Genomic DNA, 23,522 nt, shown 5'->3' with positions numbered 1-23,522 from the left:
ACCTGGATGACTGAGAGTCTACCATGTGGATAAGTGTCCCTCTGTTGGCCGTCAGGTAAGAGGTATTCACAAGTTTTCCTTAAGCAGAAGTAATGATTTCGCAATACATGAGCAAAACGGTGCAAAATAAAAGCCTTCATTACATAGAATGACCCCAGTCAGAGAGCTTTTGCCCCTGTCTATTTATTTGTTTGTTTGGCAGCAAGATTACACAAAAACTGAGTAAATGTAATAATACATTTTTATTGTATAAGCTGTATAGGATCACTGTAAGTAGGAAGTGGAATAAACAGTAAAACAATACCTGACGAATTATAGTGAAGCAGTATAAAGTAGCAGCAGTGGCAGATTTAGGATATTTCTAAATCAGGGGCCATAAAAGGGCCACAATTTACACAGAGGGGCCAATTATATGACCAACATCCGTGCAAAATTCCTGATTCAGTAAGGTGCATATTTAAGTCATTCCTTGTTGTTAGCGCTATCGCTTTGAGCAAAGCCATACATCAGTGAATATATATTTTTGAAATGGTTCCTTGTTCAAGAACATTGTGTTCTTCAAGAAAACTTAAATAATAGAAAATATAATAATATAAATTCTAAATACATTGTATTATTTTTTGTTAGTATTTGCTATTGTGACTAGTTTCTTTAAGACTACTGACAGACACTTCAGGGGCCAATTCGATTTCAGCTGGGGCCAGCGCTCCTTGTAAAGTACAAGTAGCCGACCTGACAAACATTTGAGTAAATGTGGAATATGTGAATGTGAAATGGACATTGTTCACACATGCACCTGTTACCATTCACTTCTCAGAAATGCAGCTATAGTTGTGACCATCAGGACCAAGTCTGTGGCCAGTATGTCAATTAAAGACACGTAAAGATACGACCACATAGAGCGAGGTGTGAAACCGCTGACCCTGCAGTTAGAGGACATGGTGTTCCACCTACTGAGCCACATCTGCCCTGTAAACCTGACTAGGTTACCTACTACCGCTGTCCAATAACATGCATATTGCCATAACCCCATTTTTATAACATGAACTGAGGTTAAACACAACGTTGCCTCGCTGCAGTGATGTAGAAAGTGTAGTTCCATGTGACACCTACTGTCGATTCCCCCGCTGCAAGGTGCACCAAAGAGGAGGAAGAACTTAGTTTTTTGTGATTCAGTCCAAATCTAAAGCGTCAATTTTTTACGCGGAATATCCCCCATGTGAGTAACATTACATAAATATTATCATGAAGTTATAATTGATATAATCATATTGTATAAGTAGGATTTTACTGTAGCAGCTGCAAATTCTGTGGTTCAATCGAACATTTCAGTATCATCAAATTGTATCCTTGCAATGTTTGAACTTGGAAACTACCTTGTAACATTAGCTGTGTAGTAAAAACTATAAAGTGATGTGAAATACATTTCAATTCGGACCCAACTTTTAATAACTAGACAGTAACTGGACACATGTCACATTTGTTTGCTGTTGAAGAGTAATGGACCCCCCCCCCCCCCACTCATGGTACAGTACTTTAAAACATGGTTTAGTAGCTGCAGCTTTTTGACAGAAAACTCTTGAATAAAGAATTCAGCACTGGAATTGTGAAATTTAACATCTTGATTAACCAGTATGGTGACCATGCAGCTTTTTTGGAACGGGACCCTTCTCATTTGTAACGGCACGGTCATATACTCCATGCGAAGCCAAGCTGCAATTTGGCTCGCCACAGGAAGCAAATGTTTTATTTGCCTCCTTGCTCGCACAGATTGGAAGTGAAGGTTCACCACTTAAACATTTGCCTATATGCGTAAAATCGAGTTCAAAGAGGAACCGCACAAAAAAGATGATTACACTGTGTGAGGAATGAGCAACAAGCTAAAGCTCATCCTGACCCCAAACCCCAAAATAGTTAAAAAAGAAGGAAGTGTAAAAAGTAATCACATAACCATAACTTGGCTGTCCATTGTTCAGTTTTATTTCCTCTTTTAACATGAAGTATTATTGCTTTTGTCACATCAGTAAAAAACTGTATCCACAGTCCTGACAGTCAAGACTGATTTCTACAAGGCAGCACTCTGAAATCAGGCTGAAGTCCCTCTATTAGAATTCAAAGCTGAAATACAAACCTGTTCCTTTCCTCTGAAGTCCACAAACTGTACACTGACATCATCTAAAGTCTCTAAATAAAAGTATTTTTGCATAACTGCTAAAGCAGCTGATTTGAGTGCAGCCCTGCAATAAAAGGCACTTTGGTAAATGCTGAGATGCAACAGACGATAATGATATGAATATTTAGTCTAAACAGACACTGTGTAAATTACAGTCATGATAATAAGAGAAGGTGAAATGTGAAACAATAACAGAAGTTCTACAGGCTCTGCTCTTCCCTGGAAGCAGGAAGTCCCTCTTAGTTTGGGTTACTATGACATGGATTGATTCATGTTGACCCAGTCAGGACAGTTGGAGGCAGGTATCAGTTCAGTTTTACACTTCCCTCTCTGTGATGTTGTAGTGGAGACGTTTGGTTGTATCCTGAGGTCACCACAACACAGGGAAGTCAATTTTGCTGAAGCCAGGGTCTCTACGCTGCTCCCAGTACGAGTTGCTGCTCACCCACATGTCGTCCTTAGACTTCCTGTCGACACAACAAGAAAATAAACCTGATCAACACATTTTCAATGAAAAATCACAGATATTTTTAAACTTATAACTAGGGATGCACCAATATGGAAATTCTTGGCCGATACCGATACCGATATTTAAAACAACAATCTAGCCGATAGCCGATAGCCGATACCGATACTGATATTTGTTTATTACTTGCATGTGGCCTTCTTGGTGTGTAACGCCGGGTTTACACCGGGCGCTGAAGCGCCGCCCCGCGCAGCGTCATTCTCAAGCGCGCAGCCGCCTGGCTGTTCACACCGGACCCGCATTTCTCCGCGCCGGTCAGCCCGCGATTCTCCGCTTGTTGTTGTATGTAACCCGTTCAATGTCGGGTGTCGGGGGTAAATGACGTATTCTCCAAGCAAGACTTTAGCCCCCCCCTCTCTCTCTCTTTTTATCTATATGACTGCTTGTGTGGCTGTAGTGGATGGGCAGAGGGGGACATTTAATTATGTAATTGGGAAAATTGGGAAAATTTAAACTCCAGGACAACAGAAGGGGAATACAAAGTATGGGATGCATATTTGATCATTTATATCATATAAAATATGTCATTTATATCGTTTAAAATCATTTTTCAGTCTGTTTCCTGGCGCAATACGCTCGCTCGCACGCCGAAACCATCGGTGAAGGGCGTTGGCGCTGGCGCGGCGCATCGCAGCACATGTGAACCGAACAAAGGTTTAACAGGGGGGTGGATGGGAGGCGCCTGGCTTTCCTTGGCGCTGCGCTGCGCTTCACTTCAGCGCCCGGTGTAAACCCGGCGTCAGTGTACCATAATCTGGATGCCAGATTGGCAGGCTGCAGAAAACATACCAATGAACATCGGCCAATGTTATCGGTGAAAGTCAAGTTTATTACCGATACGCCGATGGCAGTAAACGAGGCGAATATCGGCCGCTACCGATATACGGCCGATACATCGGTGCACCACTACTTATAACTATATAACAATATTAAAGCAACACTATGCAACTTATGTTTCATCTTAAAACAGAAGCTTCAAATTTTGTTTTGATAGATCACTTTCATTCCCATCCTCCCCCTGAACTACTGTTGTTGCTCTATGTAATGTGAGTGGGTACGATCTCCTGTGAGAAGCGTGGAACTGACTGATGTTCATAATTATTGGTCATGGTAATGATAATAGTAATAGTAATAATAAAAAAATATTGGTGGCTATTAATACACTTTTTACTCCCTTTCTTTTTTCTGTTTGTATTTTTTATTTTTCAAGATTTTCATTATTACTTTGTAAAGATTTCTGTTGTAATAATAATATTAATATCACAGTGGCTATATTATTATAACAAATAAAATGTATTATTATTATTATAAGAATATTAGTATTTTTATTATATTTACTTTTCACTGTTCTTCCTCCTTGTATTATTTGGTCAATGTCTTGTATGTGGCTGCAGGGGGCGCTGTTGCTCAGTAAAATGTACATAGTATTGCTTTGAAAGAATTGATCAGATTCTAGAATAATATAAAATGGTAAAATGTTTGCATTTATGAAGCACATTTCTTGTATTAACCACCACTCAGTGTTTTACACTACAGGTCACACCGACAAATTCACTCTCACACATTCAAACAGCACTTGTTCTACACATAGGACTTCTCTAAAAAAGGCACAGTCACACACTGCTGATACTAATTTTACATCGGGGAGGAATTTTAGGTTCAGAATGTAGCAGACAACCACTTTACCTCCTGAGCAACAGCCACTCCACTGCAAATAATTTTATTATATATATATATATATATATATATATATATATATATATATAAAAAATTGTATAATACAATACTTAGATAAATATTGATATTAACTTGCACATCTAAAAATGATTTTGTGAAAATGTTTGTGTCTTTAAATGTAGATAATAGTCTCTTGGCTAACCCATTTCTGTTTTTCGACTTCACTTGCATAGAACAGACATTTAAAAACATTTAGGACAGTAAGGGAGGATCGTATTTAGTGTTTTCTTGGTGTAGCATACATGTGATGATGAGCAGAGCATCTGTTACGTGCACACATGCACACACTGTGTCTGACTGCACACAGAGACTCATGCACAGAGAATGCACAAACAAGAAAAGAGCAGCATACTTGAAAAAGCGCGGCTGGTGTGTCATGTTGTTGTCCTGCAGCACTTTCCTCCTCTCCCTCTGGAGCTGCTCTATCCTCTGTTTCTGCTCCTCAGCTGCTTCTGGGTTCCCCTCCTCCAGCAGCCTGGACGAAAGAGACAGAGAGAGTGACGATGAAGAACAGGAGAAATTTGGTCTTATCAGAGCATCATCATCATTTACAAAAACCATTACACCAAATGCAAAACAGAAAATCTCTCCTTCTTATTGATAGTAGCAGCTGTGGCAACTTCCTCTTACCGTCACAATATATTTACCATGTCAGGAAATTCATATTTAAAGCACATTCATCCAATTCCCATGAATTCATCACATCCTTGTCACTTTGTCAGTCTGCTGTGGTGGCAAATAAAGTGCCTAAACTATTATAAAATGCATCACAATTAAAAATAAAATGAACCGCAATGAAATTCAAATTGTTACGTAAGTTGTTTGGGCCTAAGGACAGTTTTGGTAGCTTTAAATCAATTTACGCTACAGGGTCATCTGCACAGGACATTAGAGTAATACGATAACAGTAACAAAAGTAATTAAGTATTAAGTTTCAATAAAGGTTAGGGATAATGTTTGTGGATGGACAAACAGAGATCAACATTGTAGATTGTACCAACCTCTGGTCCGGCCTGAGGCGTGTGTCTGTAGGGGGCAGCAGAGGTCTCACGGTGGATCCCAACTCATTCAGCTCCACTGCAAACTGGGTGAAGCCATAGTACTGCTCCTGGTCCACCGGCATGGGGTCTACACATACACACACATACAAATTAGCAGCTGTCATGTCAAGTGTAGTTGTGTTTTTCCGATTGAACTGCTGTCATGTAAAAGCTGCTAGACTGACATTTCCAGGGACCAATCACTCACTTGCTCTCCAGATGCATGTGGCAGAAGGCGGGTCTCCTTTAAACACAGACTCGTGCCATTTTCCAAAAAGGGAGTGTACAACTTTTCCATTCGAGTCCGTAACCACGGCCTCTATCTCGTTCACTGTGGAGCTCCATGATTTTGCCTGAAAGAGTAAAAATTCTATGTGAAATATGAAACTGAAAGTGAAACATTTAAAACAACAATGTAAAAAAATGCTTAATGATTTCGGCGTGTGTCACTGTCACTGAGGATTAGTGTTGTAATGTGCAGTAGTTTTTATTTCTCTTGTTTATTTGTTTTTCTATTTTTGGCCAGCAGAGGGTGCTTTGTGCCTAGATAGTGTACGGTCTGTTTGAGTGGGCAGCACTGCATAAAAAGTGAAGTACTTTTATTTTTTACAAAAGAATGAAGTATGTGCTCAGAGAATGACGATGCTGAAAATCCAGTGTCTAATACCAGGCAGTGACAGCTAAGTCCCTGGGTGTCAGAGGCTCATGTGACTGTGACTGATCAAAACAAACAAACTAGGTTTAGTTTGTCTCTACAATAGCACAACAGTAGAAATTCACTGAAGGACCAAGTTCAGATTGGAAGACATGTTCACCATAGCTTCTTTCTTGTCAAGATGCAGAGTAAAAATCACAACAGAACACCAGACATTCTCAGTTATATAAATATTTGTGTTTCCTAACCTTGACAAATGTGACTTTACACTGGCAAGCGTCACTGTTGATATTTTTGATGGCCATCTCTCCATAGTGTTCGATCCAGCGCTGGCCGCTCAGGATGTTGTGGATGCAGGACGTCACTTTGTTCCATTCATAGTGGTCCCCAAAGCTGCAGAAATCACACATAAACTGTACTTAACCGCTAAAAAAAAATTATGTTTCGCTCCTAGTACTGTGTATGGTGATGTGGACTTTTATGTTGAAAACACATGAGTGTATACACATATACGCACATTCAAACACACCCACACACAGCAAGTAAAGAAGTAAATGACTTACGCAGGTAGTGTGACATGTGTGGTTCCCATGGGAACAATTTCCATGGATTTGCCCCAGAATTTATTTTTCCATCGGACATCTGAATGAGAATGGAGGACAAATTAGCAGGTGGCCTCTTGTAACAATAGAAATCATAATACTATCTTAATTTATATCTTCAATGGGTTTTTCTTTGGTCTCTTCAGCAAACATCAGTGTCTTTTTTTAAACCGGCGTCTTTATTCATGTGCACAATCAGGAATGCAAACAAGGCAACAGTCTGTAGTTTCTCTGACAATCATTGGTTACTCAGTTGTTTCTGAACACACAGTGTCTGACTTAACAAATGAGGTCTCATGAATATAATCTGCACAGCAATTTTGTTATAAAATAAAAAATATGAAGTATTATCACACAATGGAAAATTACAGAGAACACCAAGGCCACACAGTTAAATGAGGTTCCTTAAATCTTGCACAATATCGGTTTTAACTTCAACACTCAGAAACAAAAGGTTTCTGACCACTGAGGCATTTTCCATATAATCCAAGCCTAGCAGAGGGAAAATGGGATGTTTATTCCAGAAATGCTCACCTTGCCAAAAGGTGAAGTTCCTTGAAGCACCGTGACATGCTGACACTGGCGGGTGATGACTCACCTGGGAAACAGAGAGAAGAGATACAAGATGAGATAAAGGCACCTCATCTAAAACAATACACACTGTAGCTCATGAAGCTGTATTCATCAATCAGTGAACAGCCTTAAACCATTAATACATACATTTTAAGAGATATATATTTACTGTATAATTACTGTAAATAAACACGACCACCGCAGAGACGACTGGCAAGTCAGTGCAGGATTTGTAGGATTGGATTTAGTTTCAATTCTTGTCAGTTGCTTTAAAGCATACCACAGGAACAGGGCGCTGTTCTTCATTGATAGGTCAGACAAGGTCTTCATTGATAGGCTAGACATTTGAAAATTAAATTGAGAATAACAGACCAGTGTTTCAAATGACTAAGGCTGCTTTCAGACATGCAATGAAGTCCAGACATTTTCCTGAAATTTTCCAGGGTATGTGCAAATGTCTAAGTCAGTTGCCCTGAACATCTTCTGTAACTTTTCTTGCCAGCCCCCTATTGAAATGTCCGGAAAATTAGCCCATGTGAGAGTACAGCAGGAAGAGAACACAAATATCTCAGGATGAAAAAGAGGTGCCATACACGAAGAAGCTACAGATGAAGATGTCAACTTCAGATTTTGACGATTAGTGTTGATGTGCTGTAAACAAAAACACTGTGCAGTATATATACGTCATGTCCTGCCTCCTGCATGCTTGCCTGAATGTCACGGAAAATGTTCCTGTTGTGAACGCGTTTGACCCGCACAATCTCCTGCTGTGTTCTTCATGTGTGAAAGGCAAACTCCGGAAATTGTCTGGCCCCTTTTTTTTAAGTTAATGTCTGAAAAATGCTTAAATGTGGCAACTTTACCTGAAATACATACAATTCAACAAATATAATACCTTTAATTAGCAGGAAAATCAACCTGATCTCAATTTCTTATTGAAAGCTTGTGTTTCTTCGTATGCCCATGCAGTAAATGGTGTTGTGTGTGTGTGTGTGTGTGTGTGTGTGTGTGTGTGTGTGTGTGTGTGTGTGTGTGTGTGTGTGTGTGTGTGTGTGTGTGTGTGTGTGTGTGTGTGTGTGTGTGTGTGTGTGTGTGTGTGTGTGTGTGTGTGTGTGTGTGTGTGTGTGTGTGTGTGTGTGTGTGTGTGAGTGTGTTGCAAACTGTGACCTCTACCTGTTCAGCTATGAACCTGAAGCCCTTATCAGGTCTGTCACACTCGTACGTCTCTCCCAGGACAGGGTTAAAGGGTTTGCTTCCTGCTCGATGGAAGCTGGATGCATAAGCAGATATTGCAAAAGTAGCAATATACACCTGTATAGGAAATCGGAGAGGAGAGGTGAGGGTCTGACACCAATTTAGAAGCACGTAAATGTGTTTGCTAACAAGTAGGCATAAGTAATACTACATCTCTGTAGTGTGTACAGTATTTATACAGTATGTAGAAGCGTGAGACTTGTGAATATGATATTTTTGTGTGTTTAGCCGACGGTCTGTCTTTTTGACTATAAACTAGTGATGTGTCCTTCCGTGTCGAGGCTTCGAAGCGTGTGTCGAGTGATCCAGGAGGTTTTTCTGAAGCGCGTATCGAGGCTTGTGTTGATGACGTATGTGGTGACGTTCAAAGCCTTGCGAGCCAGCCGTACCACGTGACTGATTCAGGACACGTGACTGATTCAGGAAATGGTTCGCGGGTTTGGCATGCGATTCGAAATATAAGGGGCAGCGAAACGCAATGGATCCCCCCTCACATGTTGTGGACTTGGGACTTTATTGCGCGTTTGTTTGCAATCTAGTCAAGCTTCTTTTTTTGGCGATGGAACCAGCAAGAAAGAGGAGATTTTCCCCTGTCTGGGAACATTTTGAGCTGATCTCTATTAAGCTATGCACATAGTAACAATAACTAGCTTAATATACTGTAAATAAATGTCTTTCTTCTAATTTCTGGTATTTTAAAAGGTGAAGTGTCTGTTGTGTTCAAAAGAACTTGGATACAACAATAACACCTCATCTATGCTGAGGCATTATAGTCATTATAATCACTCTGCCTGTTTTACATTTATTGTCCACTTGATGGCACAGTAGAGCAAATGAAGCACCATGAAGCTTCGGAACATGAGTGAACCAATTGGATGGAAAGCTTCATCTCGCCATCACTACTATAAACTGTAAATACTCTGGGTCGACCAAAACGGCACAGAAACAAAAAAAGATGAGTGAAAATGTATTTTGTTTGATTTAATGAAGCCTTTAACAGAAGCGCGCACGAGGCAAAAAGACAAACATCAGAGTATCATTTAAAAAGCTGCCTGAGGAAGAGCACTGACCTCAATAAACATTTCCTATCTATAGTTTGCTGCAGTCACTGTCATTGTTTTTTTTTACCTGTGCGCTTTTGCTGACGTGAATATCAGAGGCCTGAATAATTATCTTTACTTTCTGCGAGCTCCAACCTTATAATTTTCTTTGTGGTATCATAAGAGTTATTGCTCATGTGAGACTAGTTTATGCATAGTACATGCATAATCACATGTGTGCAAAAGAACTCAAGTTTTTAGCTAGAATTTGTACATGTTTACAAGGCTCCATCTTCCCTCTGCAGATTTATACATGCAGCTTTATCATGTGTGTTTTCTTTTCCTCTCACCATCCGTTGGTAAGGGTCCTGCGTCTGGTTGGCGGTGTCCAGCAGCTCGCTGTACTCCAGCTCCTCACACAGCCTCTGCAGGGTGTTGAGCGGCTCGTTGAGCTGCACTGGCATGGCCACCTTGGACAGGTCCTTCCCGATGTTGTTCCTCAGGATGTTCCACAGGCTCACGCTGCTGGCGGCACACGGGGAGGGCAACCTGGCGCGCCGGCGATTCAGGTTCACCACGCTGCTGACTGCAGGAGGGAGAGACGGTGAGACGAGAAGAAGAAGGAAGACATTTTTTAACAACAATGAGTGAGACAGAAAAATGGGAGAGATGACATGTTAGACAGGTGGTGCTTATTTGTGCACAATGTCTAATATTTGATGTCGTAAAGTCTCTGATGTCCAACACTGATGTGAAGAAGATGAGGATTGAGAGAAGCAGTAAGTTACTCATTACTCTGACATTGAAAAATCAAGCTAATGTGAAAGTCTAAGAAATTCATTCAAATTTAAAAACTTTTGTTTGTCAGATTGTTTATAGAAAAACTAGTTGATGGATTGGCACGAAACTCTGAGGAGAGATGTGGTATGGGTCAGAAAAGAATCCATAAAAATGTTGTGTGGATCTGGATCAGAGGGCGGATCAAGGACCTTTCTTTAACATAACTTTTCTCTACCATGACATATTTACATATTTAGTGGGGCTGGTATCAATGAGTGTGTTCATGCAAATTTTCATCTAGTGAATTTAAATCTGGTGTCATAAGGGAACAGAGGTATGCACTCTACTGAGTGATATTCTAGTTGAATGAATGTTTCCTCATGGAGGTAAAGATTCATGCAGAGAAAATATAGAGGAAACAACATCTGCAGCAGTGAATTAATGATGCATGTCCGCAGATGTTTCGTCACATACTGCACCGAGTTTGTAAACATGTCTGGAAGTTGGCAGTAGTAGTGTTTAGCACATTCCCTCAGCAAGTGAGCAATTTCTCTGATTCCAGATATTCATAATTTATTTACTGTGTTAAACTCTGAGAAAACACAATAGGACCCACAGAGGCTCAGTTGCAGTCGCATTCAAGCGCACAGGGGAGGGCAAGTCCTGCCCCCCTATGACAGAATGAGGTCCCCGTATTTCACTCTGTTGTACTCAAGCACACATACACAACTTGCTACTGTATTATATACCAGAATTGTGTCTCTCACTGCCTCCCTCATTGCTGTAGGTATCCATGGAGACACTGTCACTGACATCACTGATGTACGAGTCATCGTCGGACGCCTGGAGATAAAAGAAAATCAATGGTGAAAGGTCAGAAAGCGTCCAAAGCGCAGGATCAAAAGACAAAAAAATCAACAACACATAAACCCCTGACTTTCCAGTCAATAGAAAATAAATAAAGGCTGTTTACTGTACATTTGTAGATGCAGGTATTTGAGTTTAGTTAAGACCCAGTTGTAGGACTAAAAAATATGTCACCTCGTTGTCTCATTACATTTTTTCCCACAATTCTCACATTTCATAGACTCATTCAATAAAAAGATCCCTGCATTTAGCTTTTAACATGAAGTATAGGAGGGGGAGGAGGCACAAAATAGTATCTGACCTCATTCTCGGAGGAGGAAGAGGAGAGAAGGTACTCCTGAGCATCATAGAACTCTGATATCGACTCAGGGATAGATGCTTTGCTATCATTGGACGCCTGGTGGACCAAGGAGTGGGAGCCGCCTGGACATTCCTGTTTAAATGATGAGAAAACCAGTTATGTGGTAAAAAAAATGATTGTGGTGGGATTTTGCAGATTTGAGAGTTCTGAATCACGGAGTCACTCACTGAGGTATAAGCAGTCTTTAAGCCCATGACCTGCACTGGCTGTGGGGGCTGCATGTCGATGGTGTGCCTCAGTCTGTCTTTTTCTGCTACCAAGGAACTGAAGGTCGATTTCAGTGTGGTGTGGACTGGAGTGAAGCAAATGCCAGGGACAGAAACAAAGACTTATATAGAGTTGTCATGGAAACTATCTCACCATATAGAAGCAAAAAAAGCATATAGATCGTAAATAGATAATCTGAGCAATCTTGTGGTGACTTAGGCAAGCACTCACGGTTGTTTGCCAGCCTGCAGAAGTCCACTTGGAGACGGGACACATCTGTAGGAGAGTCTGGAGATTCAGGACAGGCCTCTTGGGTATTTGACTCAGTGGTGGACAGGTTGGGGTTGGAGGCATGAAGACGAGGGGAATTAGAGGAGATACAGCTCGGGACCTGGGGGACAAACACAGAAAAAAGGTGAAGTGAAAACCATTATTTTGCTTTCATTCTCACACTATAATGCTTGTTGATTTCAAATAGAGGGGTGCTCACAGTGCATACCTCTGCCAAGGCTAATGCCCTCACCATTTCAAATGAGTGTTTCCCGTTAACTGCCCACACTGTGGCGGTCAGATATGTTCTAATATGTTGCAAGTTGGACAGTGTGCAGGAGCTCTTTTGCAGTTTTAGTTGTTTCTCATAATAACATAACAGATCTCTGACTTGGGGTTTTGCTCCGTTGCTGAACTGATTAGCTGTGTGCAGCATTCTTTGCCACATGTTTATGCTAGTGTCCATAAAGCTGTTACCATTCACGCAGACAGTCAGGCCTCACAGTTTCAACTGCAGTTGTGTGCGTACCCACAAGGGGCATGAAATGCAGTTCTATCTCTGACAACTTGTGTTTCACTCTTTTACCGACATAGATTTAGTGAATTCTGTTGGAAACACCAACATTTTACGGGATCTTTCATGACCCATGCTGCATCCTTCCATTAAGTTTAGTACTAGTTTTTTGTGTAATCCTGTTAACTAACAGACAGACAAAGAAAGTAAAAAACATAATCTCCTTGGCAGAGGTAATAATAGTGAAAATGGACATGTACCTGAAGTGTGACTTTGGTTTCTTTGCCACTGTTTTTGGATCGCCACCTCCTCGGCCTCTTCTCCTTTTTTGGGATGTCATACGTACATGCCTATGGGTAGGAAAAAAATTGAATTCCAAAACTGACACGAACACCCAAAAATATTACATTAATTACATAAGTAAAATCAACATTTTGCATATTACTCGACCGTTCTGTTACACCAACAAAGTTGGCCAATGCATTTTCATTGGGAATCAGCTTTAATTAAGACAAAGAATGTGTCAAAATTTTACATCATGGTCAACTTCATGTGAGTGTCTTTGTTTACTTGTAGTGCACTGATGGCTGGAGCTGAGTATGTGCGGTGGATGACCTCCATGCTCTTCAGCAGCAGGTTGAGTTCAAGCAGGTACGATTCACAGTCCTCCAAGTCTGAGAGAGAAATGGATTATTATCAGATGAAAGTTGGGGGTGAATGCAGGCAGTGATAGGAGAATAAAATAGAATATTTTAACATTTGCTGGATCGAGACACTTCAAGAAAAACTCAGGAGACAATAATACCTCTTTTACACCTGCCAGAAAAAGGCGATTAACTCCTTTTCTATTTCTAGTTTTCCCCTGATGAGTCCTGTTCGATGTCACGAAGCTCTCTAACCTTGCAGACTTAACGGTGTTGTATCTTGCACAATACGTTGTTGCCAAGATGTAAAAAAACAATTAGTACATAAATGTTCAACGCTAATAACGTGCCAACACCAAGAAGTTCAATGTGCGTCAAGATTGCGCCGGAAAAAGAGCAGCATAAGCGTCTAAATTGCAAAAATAAAAACTGAAGAAAATAGCGTGTTAACCAAGGTATCATGTCACTGCAAACCAGAGCTGGACCCATGTCTAATGTCCTTTGACCCTGGAGTGAAAACCCAGATGTTAGTGGGGGTTTTTGACCAGTTGAAAGGCAAGAAAGAAAAAAGACAAAACAACAAAAGCAACCAACCTTTGCAGCACCTATTCATGTCCTCTGAGGAATGGAGCCAAGAGCTGATCTTAGCCTGGTGGACTGACGCCTGCTTGGTAAGAGTAGCTCTCTGTTTGAGTGAGAAAGAGAGATGGATGACGATAACTTCACATACCAAGTGCATCAAATTTCAGAGCTAAAAAAGTGTTTCCTACAAGAAAAGCACTGCAACAACTTACTTTTCTCAGAGAGTCACTTTGGGAGGGGGAGGACGAGGCGCCGGGGTGGAAGAGGTGCCTCTCATGGGGATACATGGCAATCTCGTTCTGCCGATACACGCGGTGATGCCGGAGTTTTGACACCCACTCCTCAAACAGCTCCGGAGACTTCACCTGGGTGCCATAAAGTCAAATTAGGAGCGGCAACTTGGAGAGAAGTGCAGTGAGTGTTTTTGTACGAAGCAGACACAGGAAATAGAAGGAAAAACACGTGTAGGTGTTGAGACCAATAGACTTGGCTCATATACAGTACAATACCTTTAGGTGATAGATGTTATCCTCTGTGTCCAGGTCAATGCACATGGCTTTTTTCTTTATTGACATGACAGACAGGCCGACGTCTATGCAGCCATGAAGCTTTCCCTTCTTCAGCTGTGCAAAAACAACTTTGTTAGCATGTGTCTGTGCAAGAATGATTTTTTCGCCCCATCGTTACTCAAGATCGTGGTCTTTCAATAAGAGAGCAGGACTTATTGATTTCAATTTCAGAATTTGTAATGCTCTTGGATTTTTTTCTGTCAGAATTCTCCAACCAATAGAATGCCAGGTGTGGTGTTGACAAATGCAATTGTCCCAGCCTCGTTGTCCCATACGGGCGGTTACAGGAATCTCAAAGAAGTAAAGCGAACAACACATCCGAACGCGAAAAGCGCTGAAGCTGGAGCGCAGGCACTCTGTCTAAGCAACAAAATAACTGAGTGAAAGCACACAGTTTGAGTACAAGTGCAGTGTATTGAGTGACATAATCGCAAGATCTGAATGTGAAATCAATAAGTCCTCTCAAACTGAGAGACCGCATTCTTGAATAAACATAGGAAGAAAAAAAAAAAACGCGGATCGACAAATAGATCATGCTCTTGAGGTGATACCTACATCAGTTCCACGCTTTGCATACTTCAAGATGCCTTTCTCCAACACAAAGTATCTCTAGGTGGGAAGAAAACAAACTCAGTCAGCATTTAGTCACAAGCTGTCCAGTTGTTGCCTTCCTGGAATAATGGATTTATTGCACTCTTTGGTTACACAATAAGACACCAGTAAAAATAAAAGGTATGCAGACATTGTGCAGTTTTGCACCAATAACTCGACATTCCCTTGACCTTACCTTTTAAATTTCAAAACAGCAGCAATGAAGCAGGTGATATAATAACCACAGTTTACAAGCAGTTTGCTCACTTTAGTTTAACAATGAAAAAGACTACATTTTGACATTACTTGAAGCCTCCTTGGGGGTTAGAAAATTGTCTATGAATGTGGCAATTCTGTCATGTTGCGAGGCAGAAGTTTCCAGGTATGCATGAGCACACTCAAAAGGAAGATGAGTGAGGGTTACAGTATAATCGAAGGAAATATAAAAGTATGAAAAGAAGGAAATAAAGAGGATTATAATGGTGAAGGGGAGGAAATGCAGAAATAGCTTGGAGGTATAAAGAGACAGCAGGTTAGAATTCTAGTTGGACATTTAGGGTGAAGTAAAAGTATTGTTTGTATAATTTTGACCAGTGAGAAAGAAAGTAAAATCTAACTAATGAACAGCATTACTCTTAAAATGCATTAGTAGTTCTTAACAAAAATGGACACACGTCTGTTTCTGGTATGACTACTGTATTTCCTCGAATAAAAGAAAGTCTATGTACATAACTAAATGCCAGGACTCAACAGTATGCTTGGCTCATGCAAGCAGTGTGGCTGCTCTACCCTGATGGCTGGGGGGGGTGGGCTAAATGAAAAGCAACGCATTTGGCTACACACAGGCGCAATTTGGCCCAAGTGTTAAGAAGCAAAACTACACATGATGAACACAGTGCAGGATATTTAAAAAAGTATATAAACAACCTCAGAATGTGAGCAAACTCCAGCTCATTGTCTGACACAGCCTGTTAAAAAGCTGAGCGTGACAATAAGTTCATTATGAGATGGCACCAGGGTGAAAGTGTTGTTATGTAACATGTTGCTGTCTGGGGTTTTAAGTGGACAGGTCAGGTACCGACCTTATGCCATCCCTTCATGGGCCACTTCCTCCTCTTGAGCACGAAACCCTCCTGCCTGGCAGGCTCCTGCATGCTGGCAGGAACCCCTCTGAGCCCCTCCACAATCTCCCAGCTGTCCTGGAGAGAGACATACAAGGGTATTTATTACTGCATGGGTTAGACAGCCAAATAACAAGGTTATATCACAACCTAAAACCTGTAATCAGTATAAAACACAGTGTCATCATAACAGGCACCACTTAGAGGAGACATATGATGCTTCTTTCTTCTAATGTTTTATAGTTTTATTTGTGTATGCAAAAGGTCTGCAGAGTTAAACAGCCATCGTCATATCACTTCACCATCGTGATATCACAATGCCACACATTTGCATAATGCATGCCCAGCGGCTAGTCTGGCATGCCCTCTAACAAAGCCAGGTAAAGAGAGAGCAGGGGCCCACATTTCCTACATGTGCTGGAAGTGATAGACCAATCACAACAGAGTAGACCAGCTGACCAATCAGAGCAGACTGGGCTTTATCAGAGCAGAGCTAAGTGTTTCGGATATAGGCTGAAAATAGGGGCTACAGCAACGGACAGTACGAGGAAAGGGATGTATTTTCTGAAAATTAGAGCATGTAAACCTTTTCAGGTAATAACACAAATTAAAATGATGAGCCTGAATGTGAGTATGTCTCCTTTAGGTGCAATACTGTGGTTACTGCAATATCAGCTGTTGTCAAAACAGTTTTATTTCGCTTGAAGCTCTTTATAAAGGGTGTGGTTTGCTTAACTGTCACAGAAAGAAACCCTTAATAATTAATAATATCTAACCTGCATCATATTCCAAGGGAAATTGCAGTACAGTGTATTTAAAATGAGCAACTCTGAGGTTAGTTGATATGAAGGGAGAGGAAAAACAAAAGCTGAAATGCTAACAAAGGCTGCAAGTTTCTTTATTCACACAAATGACATACGTAGAACCACAAGCCCACCTGGTTGCTGTCTTGTTTGGAGGAGCTGCTGCTGTCACTGTGAGTGGGCGATGGTGACGTCATCTTTTTGCGACTTCACCTCCTTCTATCCACTGTTGTTCTGTTTCTGTGGAAACCCGCAGTAATGCAGATCACAGCGGAGCCACCAGGAGCATCACTCTGACCTTTGAAGGCCACGCCACAACAGTCGACACTGTGGAGAAAGGTTAAAACACAGTGATGTCAGGGGAGCACATTTTAAAAAGAGAACAGAAGCAGCACACAGGAACTGACAAATAAAAACAGTGAGGAATCACTTACTCACTGTGTCTGTCCACAGCCTAACTGTGGATATAAAACCCCCAAAGTCCAAAGCAGCTTTGTTTTAAGGAAGCAGGAAAAATACATGATAGGCCAATAAGCCTTTGTCATGAACACATGAACAGTTCAGGGTTCAGGCTGCAGTTCACACTGGAACATACAGAGTATCATACAAAACAAGACAATCAGTGAAATATCATTATAAAGTTATGACTCCAGTGGCTGCTTCCATATGCATGTACCAGATGTAACTACCACCGTTTGTGTGTAACTAGTAAATTAATACATCTAAGACTAAAAAAAGTTACAATTTCAGTCCATTGCTTGAATGAATTTGCCTTAAGCAGATCACGTTCAACACTCAACTCATTTGCATATGACTACTGGATCTTTAACGAACCTAAACCGCTGCCTCACTTCCAGCAAATTCCTCCCCAGCCTCCTCCTCTTCGAACATTTGAGGTTACAATTTTAAACATTTCTTTCATGTGTTGATTGAATGTTGTGAATCCAAGCCCCTGCTGGAGTGCATGATCATTAAATCTGATGTCTAAGAGCTTTGTTACATGCCTCTACATATTCACAGAGCTGTAGTATTATATGAAGTGAGAAGGGAGTTTTACATTCTCCATGTGATGTAGCATTGATGACCTACCCCTACTTGTACTGTATGCATTTGTACGATATGTTGCGCCTATATGTTTTTTTACAGCCACGCCCTGTGTACGCTGATACACTTTAAGACTGAAGTCAATGGGGCTGTGTGGACGTGTACTGGTCATGTGAGCCAGGCACATCCCTGTCAGGTGGACTAACACAGTAAGGGAACGCCTGTGGTCTTTGTCTGTGGTCACATGCATGCAAATGTGTGTAAACGGTTGATTGTTAAGCATGCCGATATGTGCATCTGGTGCAAACAGTCTGGTAGTTTAGGTTGGTGTGTTCCCAGGGGCTCCGCTTACAGTCATTACCAAGCCCTGAATATGAGTCATCAACAGGAAAGAATGTGCTCTGTGCCTCGATACCCCAGACACACCACAACACACACAGCTAGCTACCGGGCAACACGCGGCTAAAAGCAGACAGGAGCAGTTGGATGATTTCACATACTTGCTTACTTTGCAGCTCTGGAGAGACTAAAAGGGCAGACTACGTTTTCTTGAATAAGTTTCAAATGATAAACTTGGGGAGATTAAATTGTCTCATAAGCTGTAGTGTTCAAGCTGTGACCTGCCTGCAGTGCAGTGCTGTGCTGTCTAAAGCTTTATAGATAAAAATCGAGTTCAGGAATTCATTACGCATCACTCCTGCATAGTTACGTCTGTGTGAACACATCTGTGTGTAACGTAGACTTTAAATGACAAAAGGGGCATCCAGCCATAAAACATTCAGGATTGGCACATTGTAAGAGCTCAATGGAAAATTTCCAGCCTTGGCTCAATTCTTCCAAGAATACACCCATGATTATACACACAATAAGTGGTGAGTAAGGGCAGCAGCACCATGCGCCGCTTTACATAACATGTTCAGCAAACTTTGCAACAGAACACTTCCTCAGAGCACAGCCTCAAACATGTTCTGAGCACAGATGCACACATTTCTGTTTCAAGGGTCACTACTTTGTGCGTCTCACTGGCTTAAAAGCTTGTGTGGAAGCTGTGTGTTAATCTGTAATACATCCTGCCATGGATGTGCTGTGAAATCTGCAGATGAAACTGGGAGAGAAGAGTCGCCGAACATCCCACCGAGTGCCCTACTTACCTCGACTGAGTGATTACTGTAATATCGTACACCGCTGAGCCTCCTGCACTGTAAGACTAGAAGTGGCAGGGGTTTTGCCTTGGGTCTTACGTAATGAGAGTCAATCATTAATAGTACAACACCAGTGTGTCTTTTCTTTCAATACACTGAGGGGAGAGTTTTTCTTCCACTTGTCTCATTCATAGCAACCAAAGTGCCAAGCCTTCTGGAAAGGCCCACCACTCAAACAACTTACAAAATAAAGCTTTCCTGCAACAGACACACAAGCAAGTGCTTGTTCTAAACCTGCCTGTTTTGCCTGTTTACCTGGCTGTGTTCAATGCTGGTTGCACCTTTCTTTCTGAAACTGTAAAAGTGACCTGCAGTAATTGAGTGGCAGCAAGTAAAAACTGTCTGTAGGACTCAGTCCACAGAACCCTAAAGTCGCGGCACCGCTGCTGTACAAACAGCTGTTCACTTGTTTATTCAAAGTTCAGTGAAGCTCCACTTAGTATGCAGAAACCCAAACTGGAGAATCAGTTGTCGTGAATGCGCCCATTGTAGTGACCACACGGTTGGCGTGATTGACAATGTCATTTATATTGATGAGTCCCAGTCGATACTGCTACAGAGCTCTGATCGCCTGTTGATTCAGAGTTTATTAACATTGAATGTATCCTGTGTCCAAACCACACCAATTCGACACTGCACTTCCTGTGGCCCATTAAATATACAAGTGTGAAGGCCAGAAGATGAACGGTTCTCGAGTCATGCAAACCACATACAGAGATTTCTAGATTCAATAATTAGAAGATAGATCATTCAAATAAAATTCAAACAACACTTATTCAACATCCAGTTTACTCTTTGAGTTGAGGATGGCTACAGGCAACACATTTAGTTCATATTTACAGAAACCCCCATGGCTTTCACGAAGGGAACCCTCGTCCGTCGTTTCCGCGACAGTCTCTTAGGGCAACATGGCAACATTGTCGAGCTGGAGTCTGCAGTCCTGGCATGACAAACACACAAGTGTTGACTTAGCAGCCAGTCCATCTGCTTTCTGACTATACACATTCTTGCCGCCACAGGACTGCAGTCAACCTGACTGTCCACACAGTTGTACATCGTTCCCATTACTCCATTACTGGCAGACTGGGACGGTGAAAAGGTCCTCACAGATGGACCATCTGTGACTCTCCCAACAATAAAGGAGCAGACTCTTCTGGTAAAGCTTCTTCACAGATTTATGGAGTTAAAGCTGTGCATGATCCACTGATTATCAGACTGAGAGCCCGCATTAAATAGAAGCACATCTGGCAACATTATTTCATACAACTAAACCCAAATTTTATAACAAAATTGTGTGATGGATCATATGGATTTGGATTGGTTGGTGGCAGGAGCTTATCTGACAGAGTGTAGCTGTTAATAGCACTGGCTTGTTTGAAGATATTTATACTATTTCATCTGAAAGTTGCACAGTGCCTGTATTTCCTGTATGCAGGCAGAGTAAAAACTAATGTGGGCATCCGGGAGTGATACAAGAGGTAAAAAGCTGCCTCAATATGACATTCAACTGTCAGTTATTTTGAAGTGCACTCAAAGAGAAACCATAAGACAAGAGGCTTGAAAACCAGCATGCCCATAGATTCCTGACCCAGGCATTTTTTGAAAAGCTGCATCACAAAAGATGTATTTCTGTCTCTTTCCTGCTGAGACAAGGGACACTTTGTGTTACTGCTCAATCACGGGTTGCTATGGATACAAAAAAAAACGAAGGCAAGAATATATTCAGATTGTTTATTCTTTATGGAAAATCTGAGGGCATAAAACATGCTACTATTTATAGAACCTGTGCCACTACCAGCAGAAAGGTGATTTCACATGAGTCTCTGTATCGACAAGCCAGTTTGGCTGGAAGTAAGGCATCTTATAACCTTATGAAACCATAAGAGATAACAGGCGCGCTGTTCTCGGAGTGGCCACTTGGAGTATTAGTCAAGGCAGGAGTGCTCTGTATTTACCAGCTTTTAAGTGGGTGTTGTGTAAAAGGGTAGAGTGACATAGAGATAACTCGCTGACTCACGTTGGCCACGCTGGATGTTTATGCTCAGAAATGCTGTAGCAGGGAGCGATATTTTGGCTGGACAGTGATCAGTCCAGGGACTTAAAACTTATGCCTGTGGCACAATCCTCTTTAGCTCACTAGAGTGCAAGTGGTGGGCAGATTTGAACAGTGGCCTGTGGAGCTTGTATTGATTTCTCTACATCTTGTTAAAGGGCACTTCAACAGAGCAGATGAATACCAACACATTGGTGGCTGGATAGCTGGACGGTCTCCTCTTGCTACTGTTCGGCCTACTTCTGCAACTAAACTTCCATTTATCCTCAATTAGTTTCAATTGTCAATTATCTACTTGATTAACCATTCGGGCAATGAAATGTCAGAAAGGTCCCAGATCCCCAGAGCCCAGGGTAACATCTTGAAAAGTCATGTTTGGTCTTAACAAACGTCCAAACCCCAAAGATATTCTGTTTAAAATTATATAAATAGGAAAATACTCATATTAGAGAGGCTGGAATGAGATAATCAATCTTTTTGTTTCAAACTATACACGCATACTTTACCTTCATTACAGCTTTATGGACAATAGCCTCACCCTAAAAAAACAAAAAACCTTCAGAGTCACAGTTTTGTTTACAGTAGGCTGGGTACAGGAATGACAATGTGGACCCACAGGCAATCATGTGACAGTGAATGGCACAGGGATAGTGTTTGAATCACCACTCATGCGTACTCTGATCCTGTCTGGTCTAAGAGGTGCTACTTACAGCACAACAAAACGGTCAATCAAGCACCTCACAAACGTGAAGGGGAAGAAAGCACTGAACTAATCATTTATATTCCGTGAATTGATGAATGAGAGCATTGATTAATTTCATAATTGATTAATCTTCCAAATAGCTGCATGATTAATCAACAGACTGTTTGCTGCATAAAATCTTCATTGTATTTCCGGCCCCCAAAGCTACGCCTTCAAATGGCTTGTTTTGTTCAACCTATAGACCAATACCCAAAGATATTTAAATTACATCCAGGGCCCAACTGATATATCAGTCTGCCTGTAAAATCAGTCAATTTGAGCCGACGTAATCACCATCGGCGTTTGTGTTTGCTGATATGTACCAATCTGCAATCTTTTATTTTACAGAATAAATAATGCAGAAAGATGTACATATATTTTTCTATATATTTGGTTATATTTGTCTTATTTGTGTTTGTGTGTAAAATTATAAAATGCTCAATCACATTTCTTTGTCACAATGGTTTGATGAGGACATATTAGGAATCATTGCCAATTTTAAAAAGAATACACACACGTATTTTTTTTTTTTTTTAGTTACAATAGTCCACCCATTATTATTATAAGGTTGGGTGATAAATTGAGTTTTTCTGTCGTAAAGCTGTTTTATAATCACTGATAATAATACAAAATATATTAAAAATGTAAAGTTTGTAGTAAAACTGTCAAATATAAAAGCCTCAATGACATTTAATTGTCATAAGGGTTTCATGACAACATCTTAGGAATAATTGCCTATATCAATTTCAGAAATATGGATATCGGCTCCAAAAGAATCCATTGGGTCTGGTTCTATTTACATTTATAGAAAACTACTGAAATCTGAATTGTTGCCCGTTTGTGTGGATTTACGTCTCAGCTCATGTTATCCTCCTAGGACACAGTTCTGCGTTTAAATAAAATGCAAACCACAGCCATTGCTATAAGTCACTCAGCAGACAGACTCAGCTTTGGGTGAATTAAATCAAACCGGACGAGCAAGATCACATCCTGAACTTAATCGCCATGTGTAATTTGAACCCGCTGAATAAGGGGTGAATACGTGTGTGCCATGTCAGCGCAGGAACCAGGAATCAAACAGTGTCTGATGGGGACAAACTCCACGCAGAGAGAAACACAGGTGTGTGTGCGCAGCCCTGTTATTCAAACTTGAACATGTCCAGTAAAAAAAAGCATGTGCACGTACACAGCCTCGACAGAACACCTCACATTAAACACGCTACGCTACACGGACAGACACACACACACATTAACCGAGCCACTACATGTCAGGAGGAAGTCCATTAACTATTCTATCGAGAGCGGTGTCTCATTTCAACGGACCCACACGAGCCGGCGCCGCTGTCAACTCTCGCCGCCGAATCCACCCGGAAGTGAGGCGGCAACAGCCAAGCGCACACGGGTGCAAACTCACGCGAGTCGCGGGTATTAGAGAAGATAAAAGCTTACGGTTTCGCGGCGACGGCTACAGCATCTTCACCCCGGCAGAGGAGACACACACGGCGGCTGACGGACTTCAGGATCCTCGCTCCACTGACCGAGCGACGCGCTGTGGACGGGGAGGGGTTTGCT

The 23,522-nt window shown here is 41.4% G+C and overlaps 1 protein-coding gene and 1 long non-coding RNA gene across 3 annotated transcripts in view; one reads left to right on the top strand and one right to left on the bottom strand.

Annotated features, from left to right (window-relative positions):
* The window catches only part of LOC117771095, a 17,942-nt gene extending 8,862 nt beyond the window's left edge, over positions 1–9,080 (top strand). Inside the window, exon 2 of the long non-coding RNA XR_004615509.1 lies at positions 8,966–9,080. This is a non-coding gene — a long non-coding RNA (uncharacterized LOC117771095). The remainder of the gene's footprint in view (positions 1–8,965) is intronic.
* LOC117771090 (oxysterol-binding protein-related protein 3-like) lies at positions 1,953–23,522 on the bottom strand. 2 transcript variants are annotated; one of them, XM_034601114.1, is made up of 22 exons: positions 23,400–23,522; positions 17,044–17,236; positions 16,068–16,184; positions 14,950–15,003; positions 14,335–14,448; positions 14,038–14,190; positions 13,838–13,928; positions 13,170–13,273; positions 12,860–12,949; positions 12,047–12,206; positions 11,776–11,900; positions 11,549–11,680; positions 11,130–11,223; positions 9,951–10,186; positions 8,480–8,617; positions 7,268–7,331; positions 6,695–6,773; positions 6,380–6,524; positions 5,685–5,829; positions 5,438–5,564; positions 4,789–4,911; positions 1,976–2,640 (listed from the first exon to the last, which is right to left on the bottom strand). In XM_034601114.1, exons 2-22 carry the CDS (start codon positions 17,104–17,106, stop codon positions 2,544–2,546), a joined length of 2,451 nt encoding a protein of 816 aa, XP_034457005.1. In that variant the 5' UTR covers positions 17,107–17,236; positions 23,400–23,522; the 3' UTR covers positions 1,976–2,543. The 2 variants fall into 2 exon arrangements, with proteins under 2 accessions (XP_034457006.1, XP_034457005.1); XM_034601115.1 differs by lacking the exon at positions 23,400–23,522 and having other exon boundaries at positions 1,953–2,640; positions 17,044–17,112.

Source organism: Hippoglossus hippoglossus, chromosome 11, assembly GCF_009819705.1.
Source record: "Hippoglossus hippoglossus isolate fHipHip1 chromosome 11, fHipHip1.pri, whole genome shotgun sequence".
In the NCBI taxonomy this organism is placed as follows: Eukaryota; Metazoa; Chordata; class Actinopteri; order Pleuronectiformes; family Pleuronectidae; genus Hippoglossus; species Hippoglossus hippoglossus.
This window is presented reverse-complemented; position numbering and strand designations above follow the sequence as displayed.

Excerpts from the sequence above, each read along its gene's own strand:
- LOC117771090 (XM_034601114.1), bottom strand. The coding sequence starts at position 17,106 with ATGACGTCACCATCGCCCACTCACAGTGACAGCAGCAGCTCCTCCAAA. Across the intron at positions 6,525-6,694 it reads ACACATGTCACACTACCTGC|CTTTGGGGACCACTATGAAT; the intron begins GTAAGTCATTTA and ends TGATTTCTGCAG. Across the intron at positions 2,641-4,788 it reads CACCAGCCGCGCTTTTTCAA|GAAGTCTAAGGACGACATGT; the intron begins GTATGCTGCTCT and ends TTGTGTCGACAG.